Consider the following 12,344-nt stretch of genomic DNA (forward strand, 5'->3'; position numbering starts at 1 on the left):
TCCTCAAACACATTCATCAGCTGACCTCAGGATTCGAGAAAATAAATGCCCTCGTGATGCTGCGATCAATAAAAGCTGATACACGCTCTTCACATTGTTGTGTATTTCTTAAATGTTATGAAAATACAATATACAGAGCAACGATACAATGCTTTGGAGACTGTTCAGTATATACATAACAGGTCTTCTGCCGTGTTAAAGAGGATGAGGATGAACCAGAAAGTTGTGCCTTTTTTTTTCTCTTTTCTTTTTTTTTTTTTTTTTTTAACCATCGACATGCAGAAATTTGTCATTGCTTGCTTTGGCCTCTCCAGAACTCTTCCACGGAATAAGGATCTGGCGTAAGAAATTAATATCCAAAATGTTACAAAACTTCCAAAACCATTTAATGAGCACGCACATTCAGAACATCTATCTAGTCAGGTTACTGTTCATTTTAAAATCTACATTTTGTCTGGATATTACAGGTTGCTGCAGATCAGTCCTGGGATTATTCTATCTAAACCCTGTAGTAATAAAGTGATGACAAAAATCATCTGATAAACAAATGAAAAAAGAAAAAAGAAATTGACGTCCTCATTCATTGCAATTTTTGTCCATTTGTGGAGAGATGACAGTCCTCTTTAATTTGATGACCCTTTGGCAGTTTGGAGTAAAGTCAATATCCGGGTCCGGTTTCGGTCCAGACCCACTGTCCTCTGAAAGGCATAAGGGTGAGTTTGTTACAAGTGCACGCAGTACATTATGCCACCTCTTTCAAAGCACTGTCATTTAACCTTTCCATGTAATTGCGCAACTCCTTGGAGTCTCCCAGCTCCACGTCCTGGCACACCCACTTAATGTCCTGGCTGTGGCTTCCAGTCAGTGTGTTCACAGTGGGGTAGTTACTGTCTGATGGGATGGTGGTGAACGTGGTGAACTTGACTCGCTTCCTCTTGGTGGTGGGTGAGTCTCCTTTGCTGTCCTTGGCTATGCACCCTGTGTCTGCTGCCCGGTGCACTTGGCCCTGCACGTTCTTCTGGGCCGAGCCTCCGTTCAGCAGGTGGCTGCCTTCCTCGAGCCCGCTGCTTGAGTCCATCATGGAAGTCTGTTCCTCCTGCTGGGGCGACAGGCTGATTTGGCTCTCCAGCAGCTCTGCCTCGTTCCCTAGCCAAACCCAATCGTGGGCATGGTTCATGTTCTCCTGGCCCTCGATCGAGAGCTCCTTGTGGCGGTATTTCAGGGTATAGGAGATGCAGTTGATGAGAAAGACGAGGATGGCGAGGCAGAAGACTCCGAGCAGGGCATACATGCCAATCTCCAGGTCTGTGAGCCCACGAGCTGTCTGCATGAGGTCATCGTCCATATTGCGGCCACGGGGGAGGTCCACTTGAGCAGGGAAGTCAGCAAAGTCGATTGGCATGTTTTGGCTACCATCATCTGAAAGTTTGTCCCCATTGGGTCTACGCATTATTGCGCTTCTAGTGGTGGTGGCTCTCCTCAACACCCCATCCTCCATGTCAGAGATGGAGCTGCCATAGTAGTGGGTGTCAGGCCCAGTCCTGTCCTGGGACGGGGAAAGCCTGCCTCTGTTCTCCATATCGTCTCCGTCAGGACTGTAGTCGCTGCCTCCCCCCCTTGAGCTGTCACTGTGACCAAACTTCACCCTGACGTTACAGTTCCCCGCTGCCAGGATGCTGCGGCGCTTGAACTTCTGGCAGACCTCGCAGACAGTCATTTCTACCCTGACCAGCAGGCCTTGGCCCTCGGCCTCCGTCACGATGACAGGCCATTTCCACGAGGGGTTCTGCTGCACTGTCACTATCTCCTCATCTAGGGAGGTGGCCGTCAGGACAAAGAAGTCGGGATTATACAGGTCTAGAGGAGCCACAGAGCCGTCGCTGAACTGGAGCCAGGCACTGATCAGGGCCTCCTGTGGGAACACACAGGCAACAATATACAGAGAGAGGAAGAGAAAGTAAAGTTTTAAAGTAAAGTCAACTTCTTCTTTACTTTTTTTAAGATTACTTTATGAGTTTTTTTTTTTGCCAAGGGACAGCTTAAGTGTGAAAGGGGGAAAGAGAGAAAGAGATGACATGCAGCAAAGGGCCCAGGCCGGAACTGAACCTGCAGCTGCGACACAGCCTCTGTATATGGGGCGCCATCTACCAACTGCCAACTGGGCTACTCGGCGTGTGTATTGACACATAAGCAACATGTTGTGCTTTTGTATTACACATAAATAGAAATATTGCAAAAATACTGCATCCATCCTCATTTCATGAAATCAAACTGGAAAAGATCAAATAGTTTTTAAAGTATTAGCAGTTAAATCTTATGAAATTGCAGGGCCTCCTTTGTGGTAGGTAGTTAGATTAGCAACCAGATGTTCAGGTAATGTGTAATATCACATTGCAGTGTTTCCCACAGAATTAGAATCTATATGTGGCAGTAGCTGACAATGAAAATGGGAGGTTTGTTTTTTTGTTCTTTTGTGTATGCATGTGGCCCTTCCTTATCATTCTGTGTCCCCTCTCTAAATTCGGACATTTTTGCGGGTCCGTAAAGGTCATGCAGGCTGAAGTCATCATTACTTGGTTTTGTCCTGAGCTGCAGTTTTAGTCGCGGGTTAGATAGTCAATCTGTCAATCCATCAGATAGACGGATATTTGGAGCAGCTGCAGAGAAGTGGTTGAAATCAAACTTTTAGACCCGAAAAGTTAAGTTTCACTTCCACTGTGCCTGACCTTCTACTGCTCCGTCTGGCAGGTGGCAGGCCGCCACAGATAAATGAATGTGTGGGAAACCCTGCTTTGCTAAGTAAAGATCATTACGAAGAATGAGACGCGGAATGTTTATTTGCATGTTCTGCTATCTCAGTGGCTATTCCCTCTAAACTGAAGGGGGATGCAGATTGGAAGATAGGCAGAAAAGATCAAACAGTTACATTAAACACTGCTCATGCGAGTGAGGATTTGCCATACATAGGCATCTTAACGCCTTCCCCTACTGCAGTTTCACAATTTGCCTTTTAATGTTGCCGAAGGACAAATCCCTAAAGGCAGATCCCCACAGTGGTCTGTCAACGCTCCCTAATTACTGACACCCGAGGACTTACAGTGCAGAGCTGCCTGCTTATCTTCACAGTTTGCACGTGGAGATAGGGGAGATAAATGGCCTCCCCAACCATCCTTACATGAGGAAAAAGGGAAGGGAGAGGAATGGAAAGGAGCAGTTCAGAGAACTTGTGCGAGCACTTGATGGGCAGATCAAAGGGGCCACAATGAGAGTAGCCAGGGCAAATGAGAAAGGGAGGCAAAGTATGACAGAACGGCCAAGTTTGGGCTGTAAGTCATATTTTAGTACAGAAGCTGTGGAGTTGCTTTTGCATGCCCTTAGATTAAGCTCCCGTTTCTATTAGCTGCCCAAGGAAACACATTCTGTCACACTCTAGCTCTCAGGCCTTGGAGTTAAGAGGGTTAGGGATGGTGTGCAACAAACAAATAGACACGTGTGCACGAGCACATGCACACTCACGCCTTTCTTTGATTGTGAAATAGCTCATTCAAGGACTCAGATGTTAAATGGATTCTGGAAGTGAGTCTTTTGTTTTGAAGAGCACAGTAATCAAGGCTGCAGAATGCACATATTTTGGCTACAGAAGATATTTAAAAGTCTGTCTTTTTTCAGATGGCTTTCAAACCATTGAGGAATGACTGAATATGCTAAGAGATAATAATTACTGGTGTAAAACTAATTAGCATCATTCTCTGTCTTAATCAGACCTGGCTAAATTGTGTTTGCACATAATTACTGGTCTTTGTTTTTAATCTATTAGATTAGAGGCTTTATATTCAACTACGGTGGCTAAAAGAGACATGAGCTATTAAGCAAAGCTCAGTTCACGCCTTATTTCTTTTACAAACTTCACTTCAGCTCTCTTATATACAAGGCTGCAACAATTTTCTTCATTATACATTGTATCTACTCAAATCAAAGATTAATCATATTGTCAGTAAAATGTCAAGGTGAGGTAAAATGAATGATCAAATTGCTTGTTCCATTTGAACAACATCCCAAAACCTTTAGATATTCAGTTCACTATAAAAAAACGAGCAAATCTTCAACATTTGAGAAGCAGCAAAGTATTTGGACTTTTTTTTGATATAACACTAAATCAATTAATAGATTATCAAAGTAGTTGCTGAAATTTGAATAAATTTCTGTTGATGAACAGAATACGGAGCTTTAGCTCTGCTTGTAGTATACTGGCCTGTTTGGGGCTCTGCAGAATCTCCTGTGTGGTTGTGGTTGCCAGGATGGCTCTGTTGCTTCCTGGACTGAGCTGCAGGCTCATGGAGAGGCCCGTCACCAGCTGGACCCCCAACTCTGTGATGGTCACTTTGTCATCCACCACTGTGATAGTCTTCTCTGCCAGGATCGAGTCAGACAAAGGAGACAACACCTGGGAGGGGCAAAAGACAGTGGAGAAAAAAAAAGGATAATATTATAGATTACAGCTGCAACATTTGAAAAGAGCTGTGTGCCACATTCAGAGCATATCTATGAGTGTATTTACATGGACACAAATAACCCATTTACGAGGCTTATCCCAGGTAAAATTTTATTTGGAAAATGATGTTTATATGAGCACATATTCATATTCCCTGTTTACACGATCAATACTAGTAACCCGGTTACTGATTACTGAAGTCTGTAACACCTGTGGAGTTTACAAAAAAAAACAAAGAAGGGATGAGAGATGTGTGAGACAGGAAATATAAACACTACAGTACATTTACTACCACTTGACAACTGCTAATTTCCTCTCTACTCTGATCACCAACAGCTGTCTGCCTGCATAGAGTACTCCAGCTAGCATCTTCTGCTTTCTCATAAGCAGGATAAGGTCTATTTGGGTTTCTGAAAACAGAATATGGTGTTAACAGTCCAAACACATACATTGTATGAGGGGCCCTTGTAGGTAGTATGGGCTGAAAATTAGTCCTATATGGAACTGTCCATGGTATCAAAATGACCCGTTGCCAACTGGATGGGTTTACCCAAGTGAGCCCATCATAAGATGCCCATTTTGGACCCATACAAAATTTGGGACCTTGGTAGCCCAAGCATCACCCCTGTGGGGCCCACTTGTGTAAACCCACACATATGGGCATTTGGCATGGGGCCATAATGGAACTCGTGGCCAATCACATATAGTACCCATTTTTCAGGCTGTTGACTACCCATAAGGGCCCCACATACATGTTGGTTGGGTCCAAACATCCAGCTCACAAACAGGTTTTTCATGTCAGTGTAAACACACTCAATGATTCAGAGTCTTCACACTGCAGACGGCTCTCAAGATAGTGGTGGCTGAGTCCTTAAGCAGCTATTAATGCTAATAGCTTCACACAGTTGTAACAATGGCAACTGTGCTGACAACGCTAACAGTGTTAACACTGGGGGAACTAGAGGATGGGCACTAAACTTCCACAATAAATGTTGTTTCACCATGGGGCAGCGTTATCAGCGCAGTGCAGTGCAAAGTGGTGACAATAAGCCAGTCAGTGGAAAACATACAGGGACTCACATGCACTAACATGCTTGCCTGGTTGGACCGTCTACCGCAACAAAGAACAGAGAAGCTCGGATTACAATACACACAGACGTAGCATGACTTCATTCTCTGCTCAGGAAGCCTTTACTCCAATACATCTTTACACAGCAAATAGTCATTTACTGCTATATTCAAGTTCTGAATGTCGCATACAGCACCTTTAAAGTGAAAAGTTTTTCGTCCACAACATTCCCCTCAAATACGTGATTGTCAGGCAATAACCTGTGACATTCTGGTACGATCTATTACAGCTGTGCTACTCTAAAATAGTGACTCAACCCATTGTATAGCCTGCTCATGAAAGCTTTTTCATTTCCTCCTCTAAACACAAAGGGTTGGGAAAGTCTTTCCCAGGAGAAATCAGCAGTGAGAGCAACCTTAACTGAACAGAGAAAAGGAGAACTACCTATAGCAACTTCATCAACAGGAAATCCGAAGCAGAAATATGTCAAGGCTGGTCACACAGCTTGATTGACAAGGGATTCCTGTCAGGCGGAATGCAAAAGCATCACATCAATGAGCACATTGCAGAGAAGATGTCACAGACACGAAAAAGCGGATTACCATGAGTTATAGGTGATTTAAGAAAATGTCTTTCCAAGTGTTTCATCTAACATAAAAGGCTCACGAGCCCCTGCGCAATATGCAAAACCTACTTTTTATTTTATCTCTTTACTCAGGCTGTGTAGATCAAACATCAACTGGAACTTGGCTGCCTCCCAACTCCAACACCTCCTGTAGGTAAGAATCCATTCCCTTTGATTAATACTGGTAATCCAGAGGAAAGGCACATTTTAACCCCAATTCAAAAACAGGAAGTCTAACTGTATTTATGATGAATGCCATGTGTGGCGTGTGGGACTCTGTCTGCATGCATATCTTGATAAATTCCTCCTTGTGCATCAGTCTGTGTGGCGCGTGGCACAGCTGACAGACCTTCGCGCCCGTCATGTTTTCCAGTTCGTGCTTGTTTTGTGAGAGTGTGGATGTTTTCGGAAGGTGAAGACATGTCTGCACACAGACAGATGAATGAGTCCTCAATGCCAGGGAGCGGATCCCACTCACACTGATGCCATTAGGAGGCTGATACTCATCCAGTTAGCTTGAACAGCATGACAAACCAAAGGGCCGAGGGGGAGGAACCACTCACTGCTGCGAGCCTGCAGAACAGACTGTGACACACCAGTAAGCACCTGTCTGCTCAAGACAAAAGGAGGTGCGAGTCATACCAGTGGCATCTGTTATCGTCCCTGGAATAAACCATATGTTCATGTTCCTTCTGTATATTATCCGAACAGGTATTTGTGCACAAATACATGTACATTTTTGATTTATTAATTCAAATATTTTTTAATGTTCCCAATTTGATACTTAGTAGTAGTAAAATCATTACTGCATGAGTTTTGAGACCTTGGGAATAATTAGTGAAACAGACCTTTGCCGAGATTATTGGCAGCCTCTATAGTGCCCTCTACACTGTTACATCATCACATTTTGGAAGAAATGTACAATGAACTGAAGTCACAAGATCGGAGGCAGACAGAAGCTTTGAGAGATTCTCACAATGGCAGATGGCACAATGAATGAATTTATTCACTGTTAGCAGGAGCTGCTTCTGGATTCTCCTCTCTCCCTTCTCAAAGCATGTGCCGAGAGAAGGACAAGTGGATAGATCTTCTTTGACACAGGAAGCAACAGGAAACAAGGTCTTAGTTTGGGAAGCACTGGCACAAATGGGATGTTACAGCTGCTCGCACTCCCTTCAACTGTATCATTAACAATGCTGCGAGCATGAGACAAAGATTATGATCTTTGCTGAGTTATGGAATAGTTCAGATGTTTTTACAACTTATTTTCGTAGTTTTAGCCATTTCTATCAATTCTGAAAATATTTTATTTATCAAAGTGTGCATGAGGAAAGAAAGTGCAGTAGGGGAAAGGTGAACCGTGAAGTGTGTCTGTATACTGGGATAGATGGTTGCGTGGGCAGTTTAGGCTAACCTGAGGGTTTGATTGCAGTCTCTCTGACTGTCTCTGTTAACAATTTTGTCTACAATTAATCACTAATAAGAATGACGTTGTATCTGGAACAAAGTGGGATTATTATGTAACGGTATCTATCTAAATGCTACACATGAAATCCTTTATACAGTTCCCTTTTAAAGGACATGGCCTACCTGGATAGTGGTCATCCCCATGTCGAGTCCCACCAGAATCCTCCTGTCCAGTAGCTGTGCAATCTGGGGATCCTCTACCTTCAGGAAGTCCCACACTAGCTCTGTAATGTCCACCTGCCAATCAGAGCCCAGCATGAAACTGGTCTGGCCTCGGGGATCAGCTGACTCAGCTACAAAATGGGTCAGGACTCTGACCATGGCGTGCTGGTACTGCAGGGTGCAACTTCGTCCTCGTCTGTCCTCATCATCCTCGTCCTCGCTGTCCCGTGTGGACCTGGTTATAAAAAAGTGAAAGTCCGATGTTCAACATGGGAGCAACTGGAATCTTTATAAGTCATGCTGGAGGATCGGCTCAAGGGAGGGCGATGTTAAAAATGATGCAGTCATAGGATGGATTCTCATGAAATTTGGTGGAGCCATTCATGGTGCCCAGAGAATGAATCCTAAACATTTTGGTAATCCCAACTTTAGCACTATAAGTCGAAAATTTTTGATTGCCATGAAATTTGGTGAAGTCTGGCACAGGCTATAGACTGTAAAATAAAAATATTGGGACATGACAGCTCCTAAAAACTGAAGCCAAAAAATCTTAAACGCCGCCTGGTGGTGGCTGGCTACAGGTCATAAACTCCGCCCCCTCTTTGTGGACATAGGCCAAACTATAAGATCAAAGTGCACATCTAATATTTTTTTTTTCCAAAGAATTGTTTCTATTATTTTAGGTAGTTTTTAAAATCCTGCACTACTGTATGTCCGAATGCTTGTTTTTTCTGATAAGTTTGGTATTTATTGGATATTTTATGCCGTAAAAAGGGGATCTGACATCGTGATGGACAGCTATATATGTACCAATAGCATGCTGACATTGGCATCAAGAGGTGCTAGCACTGGCTGCGTTGTTAAGAAATAAAACAAAGAATAACACGCCCTCGATCTAAATATGTGGGCTACACATTTTTTTTTTTTTTTTTAAAGAAAAGGCTTAATAATAATAAAAGTCCATTATCTAATAATCTGTAATTTCGTTCATACTAATACTACTTAAATGTACATAACATGAATTGATTTGTTAAACTATTATTCCAACTCTGGTCAATACATTTTTAATGTTGTAGTTGTAAAGTATTCTGTCTTTACTAAATACTAATAACAACTAATATATCGACATCACAACTGATAGTTATTATAGTATTATGATATAGTCATAAATACATTCTTTATAGATGAGAAGAGAAACAGAGCACTGAGCTCTGCACTGATGTGTGGTTTGTTGTATTACTGCAGTGTTTAACTTTAACTGAGCTCTGTCAAACGTTGACACACACACACACACACACACACACACACACACACACACACACACACACACAGCAGTGTAACTCACACAGGGATGTTTACCTGCTAAAGATCAAGTAATGATGCAATGTTGTTGATTAAACTTCTAAGAGAAGATCAATCCAGCATATAGCCATCATTTTTCTCTCTCAGTGTCTCTCCTTTACCATTCTGTAGCACCTGGTCTGGGTTGTAAATGTGCATACACCTCCTTACTGCTTTACTTAATAGCCTCTCTCATTGCTTTGTTGCAAGCAAATCTAATTTTATTACTTTAGGCAACAAATCAGCCAACAGAGGCTCAGCTCTTTCTCGCAAGGAAAATTGTTTTGAGTATGACTAACTGGGTTTAAATGGTTACAACACTGCTGTGATATCATTAGATTTTAAACTGGGTTTTTTTTCAACAAACAACAGATGAGGCACCATAAGATGTTGAGGAAGCAATGTTTGAATGGTTGATCGGGGAGAATAAATGCTGTTACAGCTCTTCAGTATTTCACTGGGGCACAGTTGGGACACTTTCAAACAGAAAAATTGCTTTGTCAGCAAAACTACTAATCATATACTGCACTGTAGACTCACACCCACCCTTCTGTCTAATAATCGCCATTTGTTCCTCTGTCTCTCTCTCTCTCTCACACACACACGCACACACTCATGAGCAAAGGTTGCGATCATGATAAAGGGGAGAGGAAAATAAATGAATCTCTTAAACTGTTTTCCATGAGATTATCCGCTCTGCTTGTCTCTTTTCTGTCTGAATCCCGTGAGAAATCTGACTGCATGCGAAGCTGTGGGAATAAAGATGTTAGCTGCACGCTCCAGAGAAAAGCTGTGAGTACAGTGAGATTTGGAGTTAAGGGCTTAAAACCCTCACTGGCAGGACCGATTTCACATGCAACTGAATAACAGATATTCTACTGTAGATATTGTAGGATCACGAAAAGAAAACCTTTGGGATTGAGCAAGTGATCCAGCCAAGTGAAGCTCTTGTGATAAAAGCTTGGAATTTATACTTAACTGTAGTGTCCAATTACAAACCGAGTTGACAATTTAACTTTCTCTCTATTGTTGTGTCTTGTAACTTTAAAGCTCCTGAATATTATATCAACATATTCATCACCAAATGAGCAACAATCCAAGTGAAAATAAAACAAGAGTCTAACACTCAAAAACAGATAGTCTGCCTCATCGGGACTGTGTGAGTGTTGTTTGATTGGATTTGACTGACACAGACCAAACAACCCACTCACCAAATTTAGATTCAGATTTTGCCTGATTGGCAAGGTTTTACATCACCCTTTTCTAACTACATCCAGCCAAATTCAAACCAGTAAAAAGAGCACACAAAAAGAAGGAAAAAAAATCTCTATAAACAAATTGTAGCATATGTATGCAGAATCTGCGCAAGATACTGGTATCTGAAGCTTTCAGTTTCCGTTTGTTGTCCAAAAAGTATTGACCAATTACAATGCTTGTTGATAGGATACTAAGATGAAATCTGATCTGATCAAACACAACACGACACGAAACGACACGACATGTCATGATGCAAAATGATACTATACAATACGACACGACACGACACGACACGACACGACACGACACGACACGACACGATACGACATGACACGATACGACACGACACGACACGATACGACATGACACGATACGATGCGATACGACACGACACGACATGACACGATACGATAGGAAGAAAAACCCTGCGTCACGGACACAAATGAAATGGCACTGAGTGTAAGTGTAAACTATGTTTAATATTTTCACAACTTAACCTTGCCATCAAGGAGACTTCTCCAATGAGGAACTGAAGCTGTTAACTCAAAGCCATCAGATTCCATAACAGTCATTTTAAAACATGAGAGTTGCTTGTTTACCGCTGCCTTGTAAGGCAATGCAGGGAAAATATTTCAAATATAGCATACACTTAAACTGATTTAGATTTTTTTTTTCTTTTTAGGTTGCTGTAATACTTTTTGCTGTGGCCCTCATCCACAGCAGTACATTGCTTAGCTGGTAGATTTGGTTAATCAAAGATGCTAGCAAAGCAACACAGTACATGAAATGTCAGATAGGGTTGGGACCACAATTCTTTACAGTTACAGCAAAAAAAAAGACAGTTTGTCAAATTCACATATCTCTGCAACTCAAAACAATTGCCAGTTGTCTACCCAGAGGATTTAGTGCCACAGTGATTTGGTTTATTAACAACTCATGTGTGAGCGGCAGATAAACAGGTTTGTGTGGAGCGGCAGAACACTTTGGCAAAAATGCAGTCTCAAAACCTGCCATCGTGTGACTTTTTTTCTTTTTTTAAAAAAAATTTGTCTGCAATCATATGCCGATATCCGTTTATAGAGATTATCCGTAATGACAAACACATGGAAGAGACAGTTTTGGCAGATATCCACCAGCTACATTGAATCTCCCAAAATATTTAACTTAGCCCAGAGGCTTATCGTTGTCAGACCAAAAGCAGATGGGTTCTGAGATTGATAAAAACAGGAATCTAGGATATAAAACAACCAAAAACCTTTGCACAAAAGAGTGTGACCATGTAGAATCTTATCACTGAGAAAGAAGTTAATCGAGAAAATACGTTTTCTGGTCAATTAATGATTGCATGGCCGAGCCGCTCTGGGAACATGCTGGAATATCTGATATACATGTGGTCCAGACTGGTCAGGAAAGAATTTATGAATAAGGACATGGTCGGATTCATTGTAGTTTTGCGAACAGACTACAAGACGTGGAAATGAATGGATATCAGTCTAGTTTTCTTAGCCTAAGTCTTATCAATATACCAGACTTGGATGGATGTCTGCTGATCTGTTTGTAAATCTGCAGTCTGCCCTTTGTATAACAGTGCCAACATGTCTCCAAGTTGTATTTTAAAAGTTTAATTTTTGCCACTATTTTATAAATGCTTGTCACACTAGATTAAAAAAGCAGATCAGTTGTGCCTAAGCGGGCACTACATGACACATTTAATGCATATTCATGAATGCTAACTCCTCCACTTGTGATGTTTATGCCATTTTACACACAGAAGTGAAACACTGCATCAAACTCCCAGGCGAGGATTATTATTTGAGTCCTTCTGGTCAATAATTTTACTTTCATCAAATGCATCGAGTTTCCTTCACTGGGTTACTTTTGCCCACAATGACTAATTAAAGGCCAACCTTCAAATTCACATATAAACAAAA

General features: G+C 41.9%; 1 protein-coding gene across 1 annotated transcript in view; it reads right to left on the minus strand.

The window, feature by feature from the left end:
• Nucleotides 1-364: 364 nt before the first annotated feature.
• The window catches only part of si:dkeyp-14d3.1 (transmembrane protein 132C), a 165,851-nt gene continuing 153,871 nt past the window's right edge, over nt 365-12,344 (minus strand). The window contains exons 7-9 of the mRNA XM_042488796.1: nt 7,777-8,042; nt 4,253-4,444; nt 365-1,912 (exon numbers count right to left, since the gene is read on the minus strand). Of these exons, the coding sequence (XP_042344730.1) occupies nt 743-1,912; nt 4,253-4,444; nt 7,777-8,042 (1,628 nt within the window). The 3' untranslated portion in view covers nt 365-742. The remainder of the gene's footprint in view (nt 1,913-4,252; nt 4,445-7,776; nt 8,043-12,344) is intronic.

This window comes from Plectropomus leopardus, chromosome 6 (assembly GCF_008729295.1).
Source record: "Plectropomus leopardus isolate mb chromosome 6, YSFRI_Pleo_2.0, whole genome shotgun sequence".
Lineage (NCBI taxonomy): Eukaryota > Metazoa > Chordata > Actinopteri > Perciformes > Serranidae > Plectropomus > Plectropomus leopardus.